The sequence below is a fragment of the Taudactylus pleione genome, unplaced genomic scaffold (genome assembly GCF_031769625.1).
Source record: "Taudactylus pleione unplaced genomic scaffold, aTauple2 ptg000040l, whole genome shotgun sequence".
NCBI classification, from domain to species: Eukaryota; Metazoa; Chordata; class Amphibia; order Anura; family Myobatrachidae; genus Taudactylus; species Taudactylus pleione.
The window spans coordinates 7,345,977-7,369,916 of record NW_028284442.1 but is presented as its reverse complement, the minus strand read 5'-3'; the positions used below and the strand labels follow the sequence as shown (position 1 = coordinate 7,369,916).

The following is a 23,940-nucleotide window of genomic DNA, read 5'->3' as shown; positions in this document are numbered from 1 at the left end:
GCCTGATAGAAATCCCCCTCCCAAGGCTCTTTATTGTATATGAATTTGTATTTTATAGACACTGCAGCAGTAGAATAGTGGGGACAAACGCATACCTGTTGCTGGAAGATGCCGCCGGACCTTGCAGTAAATGGGGAACTGCTGGTGCTGCCATGTTGGACGCCACCGTCTTAAATGTCACTGTGACTGTGACCTGCTGCAGTGTTCACTGCTGGACGCTGCACTGCCTACTGCACACCTGTTAAAATTTTTTATTTATGATGGAGCCAGTATTTATTATATTTTGTTGTAAATAATGTTGTCCCCAGGGTTGATGCTACCATTAGGAAGCTTTAGGCAGCTGCCTAAGGGTGCCCGGCCCCTGGAGGGCGCCACTGAATCAATCATGATTGTTAAAATGGCTGTTAAAATGGTGTGTCAGTCGGTGTAATCAGTCTCTCGCTGCGTGGGGTACAGTTCATAGGCCTGTTTGGAGACCCTGTCATTACTAAATATAAGTGCTGTACTAAACAGCTCTGTTTTGTGTGACTGATGTTAGGTCCTTCCACTGTGAGTGAGGGTATAATTTTGTCTAGTTAGAACCGGACAGGCCAGGATTTACTTTTATGTTTTATTTGGTGCTGCTAATGAAACTAGCTGCGGTTACTTGTACCAAGGCCCTGTACTGGTGTACTAGCACTTGCTTGCTGCATGACAAGTGCAACCATTTACCCCAGGAGATGGCACCCTTACACTGAACTTACACACACACACACACGACAGCGCTGAATACAGGGCACTGAAATGTAGAATCACTTCACTATGCTGTATGAAGCCTCATTTATATCCGGAGTGCTGCTGATTCCCAGACCTATTTTATGTATACGCGTGTGTGTCTGTGAGCGTGAAAGTCAGTTTATAAGTTTATAATGTTTCCATAGGTATAACGTCTGCATAGAATATTGTCCAACTAGACTGACTGACCCTACTAAGCGTGCTGTAATATTTTTAACTAAGCTGAATGTTTTCAGAGGTCTCTGCTGATGACACGTTGGAGAAAATGATACAAAGTGGTGATGCCATTTTTTATTTAATGGCTTTTGACGAAATACAGCTGCCAGACCAATTTCCCTGATACGTTAATGGTAACAACAATATAACAAGCTCACGTTCAGATGTAAATGTCACTCTAGGTACAGCGCTGCATACAGTTTGGGACACCTTATAAATAAAAGATAATAATAATACTATATTTTACAATTTTAAAAGTCTTTTTCTCATTTAAACAACTTAATTTTTTAAATCAAACATTATGTAGCTTTTTATTTGGGTCATATTTACTGAATATATTTGTTTTTTCATAATGAATTATAATGAGTGCACTTTGACACTACTGTATAAACCAATGTAAATTGTACATCAAAGTGTGGCTAGACCTCCATTTCCATCTTGTCAATTACATGATCTTAGTGGCATAATCAATTTTCAGGTATAACTGTAAAACAGTTTGCTGCTAGCAACATGCCAGGTTTCATGTCTACGCTCTTGTCATTTTCAAGTATATTGATGAAAGAGTTCTATGTTTGAAAAGGAAGAATAACACAAATCGGCTCATCGGGGAGTATCATAAATCAAACGTTTATTCTACAATGTAATAAAAAAAAGAAATGCATGAGGTACTTCATCACCAACTTTATGCAGTTTATGTGATTGGCTGTCACAACTATGCTTAAATAGCCCCAAGTATCCCTGCAGAGCTACTGTGTGCTGTGCAATAGCCAAATTATCTCTCCAGTGTCACAGAGTGACTTTTCAGCTGTTTGGGATCAGAGCATGGTATCCCAAGAAGTACACAATGAACAACACATACATATATATTGTGAAACCAATGAAAAAGAAAGTATAGTCCAAACTAAAATATCCACACAGAGGACAGTAATATTTAAATTTGGCTCTATTTTTCAACATAAAAAATACTTTATTACATTACTCATAGACCACAGCAGTGCAAAAATATTTGAATCTTCTGTGTTTCTGTGTATATAACCAGTGGCGGGCTGGCAATGGTGTTGGTGGTGGTGGGGGCATTTCCTTCTGCTCTGGTTTTACCTAGACTTTTAGGGCCAGCCAGTTCACAAACATGTTACTAGGGCCCTATTAATCATTATTATTTTTACTAACAAAATGTGAAAAAGGGTGTTTTCACACCCGTTTCATATTATTTTAGTATCAAATAAATTTATTAATGGGAAATTAGTGTAGTTTTCATAAAAAACTACTCTATGCCCTTTAATGTGCATATTTTAATATACAGATCGCATTTCCCATTCTCTAATGCCTGAGATTTACTAATAATACATTTTTTGCATTGTATAGTGGTCATTAGGATGCTCTGTACATTGTATACTGTACACTAGAATATGCTCTTTGTTGTATATTGGTCCCCAGAATAAGCTCATTGAACAGAGGTAACTAGAATGTGTTTTTAATATAAATATATCTTTACTATATAGGCTTTACATTAAATATGACTCTGAAGGGCTGGTGGGGTACTTCATTATAGCTCTTTGACATTACAATTTTTCATATGGCTGTTTACACCATGCCCACATAGTTTGGCCCTGCCCCTTCTTCTGTTGTGGTGTGCTCTACACAGGGCTAGTATACTTTTCTGTGTTTGCCCCCCAGGCCAAAAATTGCCAGCCCACCCCTGCATATAACATGACTACTGACAACAATATTTTAAGGCACAGCAATAATTAAGCTTGTTTGAGTTCTCCTCTGCTCTTGTCCATAGGAGTGAGCTCTTTTGGCTTCTGCCACAAGTAACATGATGAGGTTTCATCTGACATGTGATGTTACATTGTCGTCTCTTCCCATTCAAGTTCAACATCACCTGAAAATTTGTAATAAAATAAGTAGTGTGAATAAATGCTATGAAACATTAGGCTTGTTTATTAAATGAGGAATAAGCCATCCAAAAATATATTTTTACTCAACATAACCATTTTCATACTGTATATATACCTTTTCCAACCACTCCCACTGACCCCTGGTTGTGCAGGGCTTCAGGGAATATTGGTTTATTCCTAACCCCACAGCAAGAGATGTAATATGTTGATTTTAGGCTGGGCAGTAGAGTGTGAGAGATTATTTATAATCATTATTATGTTTGAATGGCTTAGTGATACTGTATATTTGACAGGAAAAATTATATGTCTATGTGCTACCTAAATGTCATAGTCAGGCCAAAGGTCAGGGAAAGATCCACGCCAAAACTTTCACTAATCCTTTGGATTCTAGTATAATAAAACATGTGAATTGTGTGAGGCCGGGTGAGGGTTGTACTTTTGGTTCACCCCATACACACATACATAGAAATAGACACCACTAGACACCGCAATATTGCAAACTTATGGTGCATACACACAGTCAGATTTTCTTCAGATCTGAACGATAACGATTTTAAAAATCGTTCAACAGTTCATATCTGAAAGAAAAACCTGACATGTGGGCAACAATGAACGATGCGCGTTCCCGTTTGTCAGATAATGATATCTGACATCTGATGTGTTTGCAGTCAGTTTTGGACGATTTCCATTCATTTTAATGCAGTCAAAAATCTTTCAATCGTTCAATCATTCAGTTGTTCATCTGACATATCTGACTGTGTGTATGCACCTTAAACCAACCAATTCTTCATGCTTTCAATCTTTGATGACTGGACAACCGCAATTAACTGACTTGCCGTCATTCTGGTCTATAGTCTGTCCTACGTTCTGCAGCTGGGAGTAACTCCCTAACTCCACTATCTTCACATGCTCACATTCCTGTTACACTTACTCTTATTGTTCCCACATTACTAAAATCATAGTTTTTTACTCTTACACTTTTTTTTCTTTGGATGCTCTTTATCTGTGAGACTTCATGTTTTTTCCTTGTAACACAAAGGGGCCCATTCATCGTCACGGATTTTTCACAAAAGCATGTGAAAATTAACATTTTCACTTACTTTGTAAAAATTAAGTGTCATGGCCATTCATCAAGTTTCTGAAAAAGCATTTTTGTTGGAACTTGATGGTGTTGCTGACCACCACTTTCAGGTGGCATTCAGCCCCCAATAACCTTCACAGGCTGCTGTTTACACGGCAGCCTGTGAAGATTTACAAGGCAGCCACACAGCACAGGAATCTATTCATTAGGTGACGACTGGGCCCCAGTGCAAGTTGGGAGACCAGCTGATCGGAGGCAGGACATCACCGGAGCCCTGATCATCGGTCCCTGGACTCAGGTAAGTTGTTTTTTTTTTTACGTTTTTTTTCTTTTTTTTTGGCAGTGATCAGCATGTGGTCTGTTTAGACCACACAGCTTATCACAAGGGTTGGCTCTGGGCTCTGCCCATTAGAGCAGAGCAGGAGTCCGGTAACTGGGGGAGACCCTGGATAACGCCACCTCAAGGTGGCGTTATTATCACAGGGTTTTCCCCGGTATTTTTTCACAATTTATTTTTAGTAACTTTGGCCAGATCACATTTCCCATTACAATTATGGGAAATACGATCTGCTTACTAAAAATAAGTGATAATTAGGGCTTGGAGTAGAATTTTACGAATTCTACTCCAATTGCCCTTTAGTAACTTTAGGTGGTACTAAAATAATGTGAAAAGGGTGTGAAAACACCCTTTTTCACTTTATTTGAGTAAAAATAATGTTAATAAATAGAGCCCTTAGAGAGCTACAGGGTTGGGTGAGTTAGAGATAGAGTGCTATGGGGTTGGGTCAGTTGGTCATACAGAGCTATGAGATAATTCACTTGGTAGGGATTCCCTGCCAAGTCACAGTGGAGAAAGATGTCTGCCGGATTTTTTCACTCTTTGGATAGGGCACATTTTCAAGATATCTAGAAAGGTGAGTTAACCACCGGTTGCTGCTAGTATAAAGTGAGACCCAACTCTTCATATGTGTAACTACAGTTGTTATATGTAATTACTGTTCATTATCAGAAGGGAACAAAAATACTCACCTCTTATTATTAATGCATATTAATAAGTCACAGTAAATAGAAATAACTTATTAGAAAGATGCTATAAATTGCTTTCTGATGACAATCCAAGTTCAGTTCAACTGAGTGTCTGCTTTTCAAATCTAAAGAAACATGTTGGTACAGTGTGTATCTGCTTACCTTCCATGGCATCCAAGGAGTCCATTTTCTGAAGAGCAGAATAATTTACAAAACAGATGGCCTGGTTACTGCCTTTGCTTGCTAATAAGTCCACAACACACTGATGTAAAAATATATATTGTGCCTATAGGTAAAATAAATATAGTTATTACACATATCAAAGGATCACCACTTACAGTACCTCCAAATAAAGTGTGTTTCACTAACACTCAAATCATTCCATCTGTGTGCATTATGGATGTTTGGTGACATCTCTGTTTGTATACCAGTGATTTATATATGTTTTGATGGTGAAAGATGCATTTTCTATTGTGCATGATGTAAATAATTATAATAATAAAACAAAACTATAATACTATAGGTAAAATGTACCTGTTGTACAAATGAAAGTATCATAAATGTCAGGATAAAATACACCCATAAAATGATATAATATAGGCATGGGCAATGGAGAAAGCAATAACGACTTTAGAGGTGGTGAATCAGCTCATCAGAAGTGGCTAGCTATAGCTGGTGACTATCATCATTGCTGCATATGTGCACAAGGCCTTGTTCTCCCACAAGTCATTAGGTTACAGAGAGGATTATATGTGACAACCCCAAATAGTGTCAAAATAGACCCTACACTACAGATATTGTTAAAGCCAGAAAATGGGGATATAGTGCAAGGTTTTTGGCATTCAATTAGCCATGCAAATATAGCCAAGGAAATTGTCACTAAGATTTAATGCAACTTTTTTCTCACCCCTAGAGCAGGTGCAAAGTCGGGGAAAATCCCTATTTTAAGGTAAAAATGTCAGGAACTTGGTTCAGAACCTCTGGGAAGCCCCCCTTCCACTTCCAAAAATTAACTAGGCAATTAATAGTTTCTAATTAGCTTAATTAGGCTAATAATTACATGTAAATTTTTGGGTGCAAAGTACAGAATATGGTTAAAAGATGTGGGACCAATATTAACCAATATTTGAAGACTCAAAAATCACCTTACTGGCATTTTTATGTACCCAAACTTTAAGTAGAGCATTACTGTGCTGAAAAAAAGTTTTTTTTTAAATAATTTTATTACTGTTGTTAAAAAAATGGAAATGTCTGCCATTTGAAACCTTTTAAGAGTGCAGGATATTTTGCTTTTGGTCAGTAATAGAGATCTATAATGTTATCCAATATTCATTTGCATTTTTTTAGGGTACAGACTGATTACCTAATTTTTCAACATAATTGACGTGGCTATTAACTTACAGTACCATTAACTGTATGGAGCATGAATCGGGAGCACGCATAGGCGCCTTAATCAAAATTGGACACGATAGGCGCATTCATTTGAGATGAAAAAATCTTGCGGCTAATTGGATATGCCCCAGAGATCACTGATATATAAGTTACTCTCTGAATAAATTTGGAAGAACAGCATGTACGGTGGTGAGGAGGTAATAAAGGGATGGGACTAATAATTGAGAAAGTAGAGGTTATGGTAGATGGTTACTGCAAAAAAAATACTATTGATGCAGGGAAGAGGGGTTAATGTCGACTGTGAATGTTGAGGTTAGTTATAATGATGAAGGGGAGATGATGGGGGAGGGAGAGGAGGATGTGAGGGACAGGATGGTTGTACTGATACAGGGAACATAAAGCTATAGGATGTAAGTGGATAGAAGTATGATGAAGAGGGGTAAAGGAATGGAGAAGGGAACTGAGTGGCTTGTAATAATCCTGAGGACGGAGCATAGGTTTAAGGAGTTTGAGGGAACACAGAGAATGACAGTGGAAAAATAGGCAGCTAGAAGGGAATGATGTGGAAAAGGACGTAAAGCCTGTAAATTGACTGGATGCTATATTTCTGATCTGTTATTTATTAGTGGATCCTGTATAAAAATCTAAAAAATTGGCCTGGTTCCTAAATTTAGGCTGTTCTATACTTTTATATAATGATCTGTTATGGCCTGTCCTGTCTCCAACATGCATATGTAGTGGGAGCTGGGGCGCATGCCGCAGATCACTCTGCAGAGAGTGATAAGACCTGGACAGGCAGGGGCGTATTTATAATGGGTGCAGGGTGTGCGGTACACACAGGCCTCTGGGTACAGAGGGGGCCCGCACCGCACACCTTACACCCATATTATACTTACCTCTCGAAGTCCCACATCGGCGCCAGTGTCAGCGCTGTAAAACATCTGAAAAATGGCCGCGGTGGTAATTTTCCTGTCGTTTTGCGCATGCACATTACAGGGAAAATGGCCACTGCGGCCATTTTCCCGGTGACCTGCGCATGTGCTATAGATTCTGGGCACACTCTAGTACCCAGAGTCTGTCAATGCGGCGCTGGCAGCGCTGCGATCAGTGCACTGCCAGCTGCCGGACTGAGAGGAGGGGGCCCATATCAGAGACTGCACACGGGCCTCCCCCTCTCTAGAAACGCCCCTGTGGACAGGGGATTACTCTGCGCCGAGAATGGGTAAGTATATACAGCGGGAAGGGGGTGGGACCTAGTAGGGCTGGCACAGTGGGAAGAACAAAGCAACCCAGCATATGCAGAGTCCAATACACTAGTTCTTAAAATAATTGCCTATATACATATATAAGATTCTATTTAACATTTATCTGGCACCTTCTACAAGATAAAAGCTAGAATCTGATTGGTTGCTATGGGCAACATCTCCACTTCTAAAAACCTGCACTTTAGTAAATATACCCTAGTAGTGTATATATATGTGTATACAGATGAAAGTTTGATGTTTTTCTTTACTTACCAGGTTTTGCACCATACACATTCTTTCACTTCTTAGCTCTGCTACAAGACCATAAATGTCCACAAAATCATGGTGGTTGATGTGTTGAATTAAATGATCCAGAGCAACTAAAACTCCGGATCGTCCAACTCCCGCACTAAAATAAATATAAATGACTAGTGGTGTTAAAGTTGCTTAGTTTGCTGTAATGGGTTAATTCTAAAATGGTATTATCACTGAAGAAGTAAGTAAGAGTGAGAATATTTCTAGCTGTAAAACTACACAAGACTATTCTATAATAAGGAACATTGGTAAAAATTACTGGCGGAGCAAGCTCCCAGTCACCCTGTGCTGAACCCGAACCCGTATCTTCACAAGAGGGGGCGGGACCGCCTGCAGGTGATTGTTTAGAGCCGTCTGGACTCACTAAATGGCACTGCACACTGCAGAGTGCATGCCTGGGGGTCCTTTGGATGCTCCGGGTGGCACTACAGCAGTTCTACTGGCCACAGGGTGCTATTGCAAGCACCCTGCTAGCCAGATGCAGAGGCTGTGAGGCAATAATGGTGCCACCCCCAGGGCCCGGTCACGGCACTGCTCATACACACCTCCCTACAGGCTTGGTTTAGATCTGTTGTTTTCGATGTACCACCAGCAGGTAACGTTTTGTGGATTTATTTAATCATGCAGAGGTGAGTTATTCTATTTTGCTTAGTCAGTAATTATACCACCTGCTTTCACAGACAGACATCCTCAAAACATGAACTATTGGGAAAATGAGAGGATTGAGGTTTAGAACTATTGCTTTAGATAGATTTTGCTATATTGTTATGTGGTATGATTCATATATCAATGCACTTTACAGGAACCAAACCATATTTCCCTTAAAAAATGTACTGTTAACAATAAATACAACTTGTTTAACTTAGAAATTGCTTTAGTACATTAACTTTAAAAATGTTGTCAATGAATCTATGTCAATTATTGTATCTAAGTTTACCGAATTGCTCTGCTATCTGACTGTGTACAATAAATGGAACATTATATGCTATAAAATCAATGTTCGCAAAAAAGAAATAATGAAATACAAACAGTACATAGTACATATTGAGGAGAACCATACCTGCAATGTACAATTGTTGGTGTATTTTCATGTGGTCTGCTGGTCCGAACCATCTTTACAAAATGAATTAATGCAGTAGTGTTTTCTGGGACTCCATGTTCTGGCCAAGATGTGAAATTACACTGCCGTACCATCATGAAGTCTCCATGCTGCAGTGAAGGAATATATTGGTTTGAGATATATTAACATCTAAAGTGATTTACACAGATTGTTCAGTTATTAACAATGCATGATGGCTTTTCTCTAAATCAGAAATGTTGTTATACTTGTTATTGCAGTGATGAATATGCTTTTAAAAATTTTAATCTTTAGGGCTGTAATAATTTAATATAGGTCTTCTGTTGTCTGCAAAGCAGCATAGGACATTTCTGCCTGTAATACTAACTTGGTATATTTAAAATAGGGGTGAGCGGGTTCGGTTTTACTCGGATTTACTCGGATCTTTAAACGGCATTTTATTGGCTATCGCCTATCATGTGTTTTGGATAGCCAATATAATAAATCCGAATTTGCGGTAAAGTGTAAATCCGAGTAAAACCGAGCCTGCACATCCCTAATTTAAAATAGTGATCGCTCAAGGAAGTATATTGGTTATAGTCAGGGGTGGAATTAAGGCCCTGATTCAGAGCCGGAAGCTCTGACCAGAGCGCTCGCTCTGAATCAGGGCCCACCTCCATTAAAATGGAGCTTCCTCCTGGATGCTCGTATAGCTGTGGGTCACCACCCACAGCATATACGAGCATCCAACAAGATGGTCGCGATGGTCAAGACCATCGTGACCATCGGACTTGCGAGTGAAACCCTGTGGTCGGGTTTCACAACCGCAAGGCCAGGAGTGATTTTGGCTCTATCAGAGCCAAAATCACTCCCACTGACATCACTAGTGATGTCAGTGGGGCCGGTTTCAGACGTTAGGCGTTCCAATAGGAACGCCTCCGTCTGGCAGGCACGCCCCCGGAACGCCCACCAAAGGGGCGTGCTGTCAATCAACATCGACAGCACGCCCCCATTTGTGCGAGACCCGGAGCGATGGAAAGTCCTTCGCTCGCCGGGTCTCGCGCATGCACACGACGGAGCTCCCTCCGTCGTGCGCATGTGCAGTGGGGACCATCTACCCACTTGCGAGGGTACTGCTGCTCGCGAGTGGGTCTGAATGACCCCCTAAGTTTGTTTAAAAAAAAAATGTAAGAGCTGTTGCTGCGACAGGAAGGTGGAAGGAAGAGAAGTACAATAAATATAGATTCACCATTCTTTTATTTCATTATTTAATTTTTAAAAGCCAAAAAACTATTTTTTGTACGTTGCTTATATAGTTACATTTAACTTTTTATTTAAAAATAAAAACATACTAAGCTGACCTACATGATTGTTAGTGTTTCACAAGATATTAAAGTTTTTAATACTTTTGGAGTATAGAAATTGGTTTGCAATATTCAGCTGTAATATTATACTATCTAGAACAGAGAAGTCTGCAAGCCTGTGTTGGCCCCCACATAAGTTTACTGGCTTAACAGACCAAGGGGCCTATTTACTAAGACTTGGATGGAGATAAAGTGAACAGAGATAAACTCCCAACCAGTGGCGGCTACAGAGGTGGGGCTGCAGCGCAGTCCAAAATTTAAATAAGAGAGCCACACCAACTGCCACCCAAGTGCTGCCAAACATCGCCAGCTGGGACTCATTGGAAGTTGGTGTGGCTCCTCCCCTATTTCAATTTTGGATGGCGCTGCAGTCCCAGCTCTGGAGCTGCCACTGGTCCCAACCAATCAGCTCCTAACTGCCATGTCACAAGCTGTGTTTGAAATATGACAGTTAGGAGCTGACTGGCTGGGACTTTATCTCTGTTCACTTTATTTTAATCCAAGGCTTAGTAAATAGACTTCCAAGTCACATTTACTTGTGCTCTAACAGCTGTGATCAGCAGCTACTAAGTTCAGGAAGAGAGAGCCTGGCTGTGGGTCACATGGCCAAGGACAGCTTACTACTATCTGTATTTAAGTTCTGCCATCTAGGGAATGCCTGGTTGGCAACTCTTTACAAGCAGTAAGCCAACCCATGCCTCACTCAGTCCTATCTACAGCATTTATTAATGCACCACAGTTCATACTTGCTGTCTGTACAGTGTGATTAGAGTATCTGCTCTGTGCATGCAGATACAGTATTTGTGTGCAGAGCAGGATAAGAGAGTCCTACAGCTGTGTGGGACCTAGTGGGAGAGAGAAGAGTCCTTACAGGGCTAGAGATGTCAGGAAGTACAGTACATGCTATCACTAGTTGTTTTGTTTGGCATCAAATATGGTCATAGGCATGCACAGGGTTTAATGGTGTGCTTGATGTAACCACGCTCACCCACTTCTTCCTGGGGGCTGGCTGATGACATGGCAGTGCTTGATTGGAGCACCTGCAGACATCACTGCCTTGCTGCCCTGCCCACAGGTACATCTCTGGGATCGGTGTCTGTTGCAAAAGTGTATCCACTTTTGGGGGTTTTATCTCGTTTTTCCTGTTTTGCAGCAGTGTTTCCACTTTTGGATTTTTTTCCCCGGGTTTTGGCAAGGTATACTGCTTTCACCTTTTTTTTCCTTCAGTTAGTTTGATCAGATTTCCTGTTATCTAATTACCACAGCATTTTAAGAAAAAAATGTGGCAGGGAATTTACAGGGAATATTTCCTGAAAAAAACAGGATAAAAACTGGTAGAGACCAGGAAATCAAACAATTGAATTTGGAAACACTGGTCTGTTGATCCCAGCTTAGTGCACTGATACCAGTAGTTTGGATTGGCGCTGTCTAAGTGGTGTGTGGCCGCACACCATGCACACAACATAGGCACGCCTATTAATATGGCTCAGAATATTGTTTTTGGTCCAAGATGTGGCTGCCTAGTTTGCATAGGCTGGCTCAACATTGTGTTAATGGCACCAGCTATGCCAGAGATTCACAAACTCAGTCCTCAAGGCACCCTAACAATCCAGGTTTTAAGGATATCCATGGTTGAGCTCATATGGCTAAATCAAAAGAATGAGGTACTAATTAAGTCACCTGTGCCCAAGCATGGTTATCATTAAAACTTGGACCATTAGAGTGCCTTGAGGACCGAGATTGGGAAACTCTGAGCTATATGTCCCTTTGTATTATTTGCACGCCAGTGTGTCCCTTTCTCTATAGTTTGCACCACACAATGACGCAAATGCTTTTTTGTTTGTCCTACACAGTGTTTTGTACTTATATACCGGCCACCAAATGGGCCACACTCTTATAATTGTCAAGTGAGGTCTTGCTGCATAATTGTCTAGTGTTATGTATATGTATACTGTGCACACAACCCATTTTTACTAGGGGTGGGACCGTGGGAAATGAAAAGTAAAGGGTTCTGACTCCTAGCTATTGGACACATTTATTGATACCTTAGCAGATACTAGAAAAGAAGTGTGGCCAAGCAGCCATGTGTCACGTCTCTTGTTTTCTGAAGAGCTCCTTTAGGTTTGGATGGCCAGTATTGGCTCCCATGTACACAACACATAAAAGATTATTTTTGGATGGATTGTTGAACATTAGGGTTATATTAAGGTGGGTTGAATGAGCTGCGCGGGATAATACCTCAGCCCCTCAAGGTCTACAACCCAAATTTCAATAGTAACACACTGTTGCCCAGTATTGGGAATTATTATTATTATTATTATTATTATGATGATTATCCTTTATTTATATGGTGCCACAAGTGTTCCACAGCGCCTTACAAAGTACATAAACAAATCATTTGACAACTGACTTACAGTAAAAAATAGGACAAGGACATGGATAATATACATTGATACATAAGTGACCATAACACCTAGATATGCAACAGAGCGTAAGCAACCAAGTGTTAAGTGCCCTGGTAGAGGGTAAAAAGTAGGTGAAAGTAAAGTAAGGAGAAGCACAGGAGGGTAGAGGCCCTGCTCGTAAGAGCTTATATTATAAAAGGGAGGGGCAGACAAACAAGAGTGATGGGGTAAACGAATTGCAGCTGGTCGGGGTCCTCTCTACGACCAGCTGCAGTCTGGTCGGGGAGAGAAAGATATGCTATGTTCTGAAGTACTTAAAGTAAGGAATTAGATTAATGTGAAAAGTGCATACTGTATATTTCACCATGGACTGCTTCTGGTTCTGAATTATAATGCAACACAATATACAAAGCATTAGCTGTGCAGTTATGGGCTTCACTTGCCAAATACCAGCTATAAGTGAGTTGCAGCATCACCATTCACAGCTTATGTGCACAGAAATATTTAGGCATATTATAGACCTATGAAATATGTGCTACAGTAGTTACATGTTTCTGCAATGCATTTATTATATGATCAATCATACAAGCAGGTGATTCCATTACCCTTTCAACTTTTAAGTCTCGAATGGTCCAGTCAATTTGAACATCTTCTACTACTTTGGTAATCACAATATCTCCAAAAACAGTTACTGGCTTGTTGTCCTCCGGCCAGTATTGGTGACATCTGATCTGTAGGGATAGGTCATCTGTTATTGTGCATTCTAAAGATCAAACTAACATTATCCCTATTACTGTGTGTTAGTGTTCCATCAAATGCAGCTATTTACTTACCCTGCCTTTCTCAAAACACTGAGTGAGCATCACTATGGTCTTTGCTCTTGTTTCCCAAACCATTCTCCAGAAGTCTCCTACAGTTCCAGCTAACGGTCCTTGTGTAGCAATAAATTCATTAGGACAAATGTAACCCTGAAATGATAGATACCATTAATGGTTGCTATGGGAGGGGCTCCTATATTTATATAACAGTAAACCAGGAAGACCATGGACCTGATTCAGAGGTGGATGCAAAGCCAATGTTTTCGCAGTTTTTTGTACTGCACATGCGTCTGAGTCGCACTGCGCATGTTCCGCAATAGATTAAAGATGGCAGTTTTATGGTGCGACCGATGCTGCGTCTTTGTACGCAAGCCGCAGATTAGACACACAGACATTGGGGGTATCTATGTACAAACTACAGCAGCTGCGGCATTAGCATCATTTCTCAGTACCGCTGCGTACAAAGCGCAGCCCCGGCGGGATTTGCGATTACCTCTGAATGGAGCCCCATGCCACAAAACAGTTTCTCACTTTAGTGAATATTCTGATCTTTCCCTACAGCAATGCTTCTTTTTATTTCAATTTTATCTTGGCCACCTGGATATTCAGCGGTCATTGTGCTGCGCTCCCCAGTGACCATTTGTTGGCTTTATATAGTGATGGTGCACACCTGGCATCGCTGTCTCACAGACATTTGCTGCATGTAATAGCACATTGCAGTGACTATGTGCTGTGATATCTGGCTTTTCCAGCATCAATAAATGGATTCTATTATAAACGCAAGACATCAAGGAAACGGAAACCCTGCAACATGGTTTGTGTACATATAATATGTCTATTAGAATGTAGGTTACTGTGACTGAGATGGATGTAAACTGTTTTCCCCTGTGCACTAATTAGGATTTGTTTAAAAAACAATTCTCTTTGTATGTGTTCTCATTAATTGAAATAAAATACTTTTAAACTTATACATGAGTTTGAAAGTATTTTTCGGCATATTTAACATGCATAATAAGAATGTCATTGTTCCTCGGATTGTATATTGTGGTATGCCACTTGATATAAATATACACTTCAAAGGTCTCAGCATACCTAGTGTATTAGGCATATTTGAAATGTGGCTTTTAGACACACATCCTTAACCAGAGTGATCTCTACCATAAAGTAGTTTATACTTACAGACACATAGCTTGCGTTGATGTAATCTGAGCCGGGCACACCAGCATCCGCTATAAGCTTTACGCGGTTATTGTTATCTGTGACACAAATGTGTTGTACAGCTTAGCCTAGCACATACTAACTTTTATATTGAAATATTTGTACAGTACACAGCACACAAATATTTGTATTTTAATTGTTACATATATTACTGTATATCACGTCTGCTGTTGCTTATGTAAACAAACAACTTTCTAATGAAAGATGGTTATTTATACTATTATATTTAGGCACGCTTAAAGTGTCAATGGGCACATAATTCCAAACAAAATATACACCACTGCCCCCTTACATGATGCATTAGGGAAGCTCAACTGAATATATTGATAGATTGTCCTGCAATACTTAGATCACTGAAGAAGTCACAAATGCTGTTTATTGAAGTAATTAAATGACTTGTTGCCATGTATGTGAATAACAATAGAACTGCACCATAATTGAATAAAATTAACAAGCATCTCTTATTTTATGTTACATTAATGTAGGATATGTGTGTGTGTTTAACACTTTCAAACTTTCTGTAAATGTGAGGGAAGGGGAGGTGGGTGGCTGTCAAGAAAAGAATGTTAAAAAGGTTGGTTACTTAGGTCACATTACAAAGTTAAGACACTATTAAGTCTACAATTTCTTGCACCTGCATATAAAAGCGTGTGGGTGCAGAATTACTCAGACCATCAGCCTTGGAACATTACAAGGGTCATTTCAAGATCACCCCGCATTTGCAATAGGGAGAAAAACCTAATAATACTGGACATATATTTTTCTCTTTCTTGTTATTATTGGATCAAAGAAATTCTGATACATTTGGAAACCTCAAACGAAAGCAAATATCTGACTGGTTTCTATTAGTAATATGTTACAAAATAAGCCTTTACATTTGTTGTATTGGATGTCTTATTCTAATATTCATGGGTTATGGGATTGTCCTTGAAAATGCAGAAAATTAGGAATTTGGGAAGCAGGTACGGTGACAATGGAATTAGTTCATATACCTGGCTCAAAATGTGCATCTTACTCGCATGAATAAAACAACTGGAAGCAACAAAACTACTTCACTAGATTATACACTGATCAATTTGATATTAAACATTTCTACATCTGCATATAGATATCGGACAGGCTGTCAGTCCAACAATAACACGATTATGTTCACAATATAGATCCACCATCAAACTGTGATCAACATTTCTGTTTCCATGGAAAATGTTAAGAATATTTTGGCAGTATAGTGGGATTTTATTCTGAACATAATGGAGTTCACATTACTGTTGGACTGACAGCCTGTCCAACACAATGTTGTGTCACATTTTTGTATTATCTGAACCATCTATTTCTGTGGCATTTATTACACTGCATATCTGGATATACACCATTTAAATTTGACACTGTGGTACTTGTCACTGGATACTTTGGTTGATACTAGTGGTTACAGACCAGCCACAAAGTGCTCAGTTATACCACATAGGAATCAGTGCATCGTTCAGCCAATTACTAGGATATTTATATAGTGAAAGCATAACAGTCTATGGACAATCACGCTGGTTTCAAGAGGGATTTATGAGTATTTAATAATTATGTTTGCTTCTGACACACATGGAATGAAGAATTACTGTACTTCACTATATGAAAATATTAGTTGTGTTCACCCGGTGTTGTAACAGTTTTATTGTGATTCAAGTAAAACAACACATTATGATACTCACTAGGATTAGAATCACAATCATATTTCACTTTTCTTCTTTTATTGTATATTATACTGCTGGTGAAATATACACTGAAGTGCCAAAAGTCATGGGATAGATGTCTAGTATCATGTAGGATCCCTATAGCCCAGAAAAGTGAAAAACATTTCTACATCTGCATATAGATATCGGACAGGCTGTCATCTGTGATCAACATTTCTGTTTCCATGGAAAATGTTAAGAATATTTTGGAAGTATAGTGGGATTTTATTCTGAACATAATGGAGTTCACATTACTGTTGGACTGACAGCCTGTCCAACACAATGTTGTGTCACATTTTTGTATTATCTGAACCATCTATTTCTGTGGTATCATGTAGGATCCCTATAGCCCAGAAAAGTGCAAAAACTCAGCGTGGTATCGATTCCAGAAGTGGACGGAAGACCTCTGCAGAGATGTTCATCCATATCATCTGGATAGCTTCCCACAGCTCCCTGATATTTGTAGGTGCAGGATCTTGGGTGCGAATGGACCTCTCCACCACATGCCAAAAATGCTTGATTAAGTTCATGTCAGGTGGATGTGGTGGCCACACAATTTGTCAGAACTCTCCAGAATGCTCCTTGAACCTACTCTGGACAACTTGAGACAAATGATACGGTGCATTATCCTGCTGGAATATTCCATCTTGGTGGAGAATAGACTTCATGAAGTCCATGAAGGGCTGCAAATGGTCCTCAAGTAATGCAACGTATAGCAGTTACCAGTCAATGGCGTGTTCAGATGGACCAACAGACACAATCCAAGCCACATGAACACATCCCACACTCTTATGGAACCACCACCAGCCTGCAAGATTCCTTGTTGACAATTGGGGTACAGGGCCTCAGGGGTTCTGTGCCACACCCTAACCCTACCATCAACTGGAACCATGACTCATCTGACTATGCTACATGTTGCCAGTCCTCCAGGGTCCAATTATCGACATCACGAGCGCAGGTGAGGTGCTGTGTCCGGTGTCGTAGTGTTAACCATGACACTCCAGAGGGTCTTCTGCTTCCATATTTCATGGAAGCTAAAGAATGCTGCACTGACCTGCTGGATATGCGTCTGGTACCTCCTGCATTGAATGTGGATATGAGTTGAGCCACTGTCACTTGTCTGTTACCATGGACAATCCTGGCCAGACACCGCTGGTCACTATCATTAAGTACCCATGGTCGGCCACTGCGCTGTCCACAGTGGGTGGTACTGACTTCCATGAGGTATTCCCTGTACACATGTGACACAGTAGGTCAAGAAATGTTGAATGTCCACACAACTTCGGAAATGGAATGTCCCATCCTTCAGGCACCCACTATCATTCCCCGTTCAAACTCCAATAGTTCTTGTCACCTTGCCATGGCCAGCCTAGCCAGTGTCAAACTAACTCACAAGATGTCAGATTACAACTGACGCCACCTAACATTACCTTTACATACTGCTATCCCAAGACTTTTGGCACTTCAGTGTATATTTGTATATAATTGTATATAATTGATGTATATTATGTTTGTTCATTAACCTTTATTTTAAAATACTTAGGTGTATATTTACTAACCATGGTTTTGTAAAAATTGCAAACTGACCAAAACAGCAAATTACTAAAGTCAAACTTGAAGGGATTCTAAATAACAGACGGTGTTTAGAATACTTTAGAAACCAGATTTACTAACCATCGGTTTGTACAACGATGCAAAAGCGACCAAAAAACACACCCAAATAATAGACCTGCCTGTGGCAGACAAGCTTGGAAGAAGCACTGCACAGATCACTATGATCTCTGCAGGCTTCTTAGGGTTACAGGAAAATAGGGGGTGTAAGGTACCCCCTATTTTCTTATAGCCAGCACTGGGCTGAACCAGCTGGGGAGCTTACACTATAGCAGCAGCCCCCCCTAAATCCATAACTAGCCCTGTGCTTTTCATCCTGGTTTGGTATGGGAAAATAGGGGAAAAAAATCGGGCTAGGGTTCACCCTATTTTCCTATAGCCAGCACTTGGCCCAACCAGCTGGGGGCTTACACTATAGCAGGAAGACACACAGAGTGGAGTGGCAGTGGGTGCAGGTTCTTAAATTATGAAGGACCCGTACTCATATTTTTCCCTGTATTTTTAGGACCTGGGCCAGCCCAAAGAACCTGGTGCTGGTTATGCTTTTGGTGGGACCCCACATCATTTTTTTTTTAATTTGAACCATTTAATATCTGATTTACACTCAAGAGCATGCACAGATCACATTGATTATTTTCTAGTGTGATGTTTTGTGGTGTATGATTTTACTTCCATTTGTGAATATGTTTTCTGGATAGTTCCTGAAGTTGCAGTGGAAAAGTCTATTTGAACCTAACAGAATAAATGTATGTAACCAAAGCACTGAACTTCTATATCACAGTAATAGTCAGTGAAAATAAGATAAACAATATACATACATGGCTTTATGTTTGTAAAGCGATTCTTTGACCTGTTCCATGGCAGATCAGCATCGGAGATTGCAAGGTCTTCAAGAAATTTTGGTAGCTCCTGTAAGAGGAGGATGTAGTCTGATTAAACCACATGTATAAATTAAAAACGATTGTAACAAATCAGTTTAGTTTATATATAATTGATACAACTAGACCTCACACCACACTTCCTAAATACATATTTTTTCTACAACAACCTTTAAGATAACAAGAAAGACCAAATAAGCCCCTAAAGTGATTATAGGAACACACTAGATATAAGCAGAGCCAGATTCCGGGGGGGGGGGAAAGTTCCCCTGGACCCCCCTCTCTCTTATGGATCCCCCGGCTGAAGCTGGCCTGACCTAGTTCTGGTGCTGCTTTCCACAGTGACAGATTTTTTTTTTTTTGAGACAATGGAGACACTTTCATCTCCTTCTCAGCATTGGCCAGGGACTGCAGTGCACGAATGGAGGTGCTGCATATGCTCGGCAGCTCCTCAGAGGGCTCTGTTTGGCAGAGCTCTCTGACGTTGTACTGAAGAAGGGGCCGGATGTGTCTCTTGTGCCTCAGCCAGCTCCCAATGACTGCAGCATTTTGCACTACAGACGTACAATATGCTCCATCATTTTTGCTTGGTAAAAACCTATGGGGGCTGCGTCTGCTGTCAGAAATGGAGGGACTGTGGCAGATATGGAGATATCTCTTGCGATCCCTCCTGTATACATTGGCGTCATACTTGATATTTGTGGGTATCCCCCAAAAATGGGTGTTTTTGGGGGTTATGCTGCAAATATTGCTAAATGTTTTATTGTGCCGCAGAGCACGGAAAAACAAAAAAGACGACTCTTTTTTAGGGGCAGTCCTTGTATATAATGTATTATATTAAAATATAACTTTTAATGTGATTTAATTTAAATATATACAGGCCTTGGTTAGTACTGGCTCATTATTTAAAACAAAAAACAATGTGAATTCTATAAATGAATTTAATAATATGGACAGGAGTAAAAATTACCACATAAATATTGGCTGATTATGTGCTCCCTCCATCAATAATTTATGATGGAAATATATATCTTTATCATTTCCAGAACCATACCGGAAGATAAGAAAATATGCAAATCTTGCAAGTCATTAGTTTTCTATAACTGTCGACTTGTATAAATTTGCGAATTACCATTCCTGCCTAATACCTCACTTCACCATTATATTGGAGTCAATTTCCACTAATATGCATCAGTATATCGCTTCAAAAAACACACACAGCTTGCAGTAATTTTCACAGTATGCTCATATGAGACTATTTGTTCTCTGCTCACTATTCATACATTACAAATCTGACTTGTTCCAAAGAAAAAATGACAGTATAATATTAGCTCTCATTCAGGGTTGTTGTTTTTTGCATTATCTAGGATTATATTCTGACATGGATTAAATTTACACGCAATCTCTGCATAATAGTGGCAATTCAGATAGCTGTGATATTCTGTAGTAGCCTTGTGTGTCATGATTACATGTAAAGTACTCCATTTGAAGCAGTGATAAAATCGCTCAGTTTTGTTCATACCCTTAGGAGCATATGTGAGCGATATTAAGCTCTATTTTCAGACCCGATGCTTCTTATAATTGAATTACTCCTGGACTGGTACATCACATGCAGACAGAAAACATGTGAGACAACTCACATCTAACTGAATTGTCCACAATGTGGGATAAATGCAACTCCTAACCATAGAGATCTATGGGATCTCTATGGTTAGGAGATAAATACTCAAAGTCATGTGCGCAATTTGCTGCAGATAAAAATACAGTTTTGAAGTAATAAACATGGAAGTAAGCTTAGGTGAATTTCCAGAATAGCTTTTGTATGTCAAATTATATTGTACGTTTGTAAATCCTGTTAATTAATACTTTCAAAATAATACCATACTTTATTTTAAAACAAAATAATCATTGAAACTTCTAGAGAGAATAGAGACACATGCAATTTAGCAACATGTCTACATATATGTTTTTTTCTATTTTAACACCAAAAGTCTCCATGACAGACAGCAATGCATGGGAAAAGGCGGTTACTAAAGCTGTTGCCTGAAGGCTATCCTCCAATTTAATTGCTGGTCCAGGCCCATACTCCACCCTTTTTCTGCACCAAGGTTCTCTGTTTATTAGTGCTTGCCAAGGAATCGGTATGTAATGCCGGCTGTCGGGATGCCTACTGTCAAAATACCGACAGCGGCATCCCGATGGTTGGTATCCCGACAGTGGTCGTGTAAGTATACTTACCCTACCTCCTTCTCCCCGTAACCCTCCCTTCTTGTAGCCTAACCCTAACCCTCGCCACCCCGCACCCTAATCCCTTCATGCCTAAACTTAACCCTTTCCCCTTAGTGCCTAAACCTAACCCCCCCAGTGGTACCTAACCCTAACCCTCCCCCCCTAGGGGTACCTAACCCTAACCTTTCCCCCCAAAACTAACGGTAACCTTGCTATGCTACCTAAACCTAACCATTCCCCCCCACGGCTAAGGGTGCCCCGGACTCGTTCGGGCAGCCCAGACTCGTTCGGGCAGCCGTCCTTCTGGATTTTGGCGTCGGGATTAAGATAGGTGTCGGTATTTCAACGCCTATTTTGTCCCTTCAGGATGTAGATGCTGCCGGTCTCATAACTACATCCCACCAAGAGTGCCAAGTGGTTAGGATTATGACACATTTGTAGTATGTTGTAGACTGGTAGTAGGCAATATAATATATTTTACATGTCTTACATGTTATCATTTGCAGGGCAGCAGATAGCATTCAGTGCTGGATTGTGAAGACCCCAGCACATGCCGCAGTGCTGTGCACTGTGCTTCCAACATGATGGTAAGAAAAAACATACCGTGAGCAGTGTCACAAATCACAAGCATTAACAGGAAGGTATTACGCGCTATACGTTTGCTTGCTTACTGCAAAATGGGAGGGATGCAGGTAGTACCTCCATACACCACCTATCAAAGCACCTTATGCCCACAACTATCTCACCCCATTTCCTCACTCATAAATTACAAAGTATAAACAGGTAAACTAAACAGTATGATAACTGTATGTTCTTACATGCAATTCCCATCAATCATTGTGACTGCTATTTAGTAACACAGATGCAAAACAATTCAGCGCAAAGCACGGAAATATGCCACATAAAGGGATGATAAAAATTCATGAAAACTTATCTATAAAGAAAAACCTAACTCCTTTGTCATCTGAGATCATTTTTGTCTTGCTAGGGCGATTTATTTTGTGGCACAGTGTAGCTTGTAAAACCCAACTGGGTGTAACATTTCTATCTAAACAATCACCTCGGTAATTGGGTATTGATTATCAAGGCCACAGTCTTTCTTGGTCTCACATGCTTAAAATGGACATGAAATGTGACACATGAAAATTTCTGGAGGGCCTGTGATGTTGTGACAACTGTTGGGAACATACCGAAAATTCTTCTTGAAACTTTACGTTGTTATTGGTGCACAGCTCCTCGACATGCTGCAGGAAGGCTTTCTTGCTCACAGGCCTAGGGAGAAGGTGTAAGATTAAATTACTTGTTGGCCATAAAGGTTTCTTAAAAGAATCAAATTGTAATTCATTATATATTTATTGTTACACAAAGCACAGCTATTTGGATTGTACATAGATATGTTTTCTGTACAGAATATGATTGAACAGTTTTGTGGTGCTCTAGTTCTCATAATGATACGGTTTTTCAGTATGTTTAAATATCTTACAATGACTTCTCAAGCTAAACACACACATGCAATTTTCACCCTAGAGAGAGACAAAGCATGTCTCCAGTTTCTATGCAATTAGTCATGCTTTTATGATTTATATGCAAGTTGTCCTTGTAAATGCACGAGAAAAAAAGAACTATACATTAACACTCATCACACTATCACATATCACATCTGCAGGCTCAGAAAAGGCACAAAAAACCCCGCATCTTAGTGCAACTTACTTGAGTGATTTCCTATAACTAAGTAACCTGCAACAGAGATTATATTAAATCATGTGTGGAAACATACTGTATGTGCAGTACACTGAGCATAAATAATGCATTTTTCAGTATTTTATTCATGCTGCAGTTTAATGTTAATATATGGCATTTGTTACATGTAAATACACACATGCATGCTACACTGTTACTGTACTGCACAGCACAACAGAGAAGAAATTGTGTTCTTTTGAACAAAAAAAAAAATTAAGTGGTTAAAGAAATCAACATTAAGAAAACGCCACTTGTTTACTGTTCATGCTTTACATCACAGACAGCAGACTGAGAGATTACGTCAGCATTAGCAAGTATAAGTAAAAACTTGTTATAAATGGAGCAATTACAGTAAGTCCTGAATAAGGCATATACACTACTGTTTTACAGAAAGCAGATTCCCGATTATTGGGAATCTGCGTGTGCGCAGGGCCCATTCTGTGAGTGTGCAGAATGAGTCCTGCTAAGACGCACGCGTGCCCTTGAATGTCTCTGCCTGATTGACAGGCAGAGGCATTTAAGGAGTGGTGCGGGGGCAGCCGGCGTTCCCGGAAACGGGACGTGTCTCCCTCGATTTCTGGGATTGGCCATCCCAGGGACTGCGTGGCCATACGCAGTCTGTTGGGCTCGCTAAATAAGCCAGCCTGAGTAAGCTGAGGCTTACTCTGCTGTCCGTCCACCGGGCGCCGTCCACCATTGCGACCATAGACCACCAATGGTCGCGATAGTGATCCCAGCCTGCGACCTCTGCCGAATGCTAAGATCGCAAATGCAGCAGAGGGTGTCATACACCTCCTGCTGCATTTGCATTATTGGATCGCAATTGTAAAGCTACCAGCGTGCATACATCATATCTATAGCCAGCATGCAGCTTTGCAATTGCGATCTTTGCTGGATCAGGCCCTAGGACAGCACTAAACACATAGTAACTTGCAGTGCAGAATTCA

At 40.2% G+C, this 23,940-nt stretch overlaps 1 protein-coding gene across 1 annotated transcript in view; it reads right to left on the bottom strand.

The window, feature by feature from the left end:
• Positions 1 to 1,654: 1,654 nt before the first annotated feature.
• Positions 1,655 to 23,940, bottom strand: part of PTPRQ (protein tyrosine phosphatase receptor type Q) — a 388,123-nt gene continuing 365,837 nt past the window's right edge. The window contains exons 55-64 of the mRNA XM_088455386.1: positions 22,964 to 22,990; positions 22,444 to 22,525; positions 18,965 to 19,055; positions 14,773 to 14,849; positions 13,609 to 13,743; positions 13,381 to 13,506; positions 9,010 to 9,158; positions 7,908 to 8,043; positions 5,161 to 5,284; positions 1,655 to 2,875 (exon numbers count right to left, since the gene is read on the bottom strand). Coding sequence (XP_088311512.1) covers positions 2,838 to 2,875; positions 5,161 to 5,284; positions 7,908 to 8,043; positions 9,010 to 9,158; positions 13,381 to 13,506; positions 13,609 to 13,743; positions 14,773 to 14,849; positions 18,965 to 19,055; positions 22,444 to 22,525; positions 22,964 to 22,990 — 985 coding nt within the window. The 3' untranslated portion in view covers positions 1,655 to 2,837. The remainder of the gene's footprint in view (positions 2,876 to 5,160; positions 5,285 to 7,907; positions 8,044 to 9,009; positions 9,159 to 13,380; positions 13,507 to 13,608; positions 13,744 to 14,772; positions 14,850 to 18,964; positions 19,056 to 22,443; positions 22,526 to 22,963; positions 22,991 to 23,940) is intronic.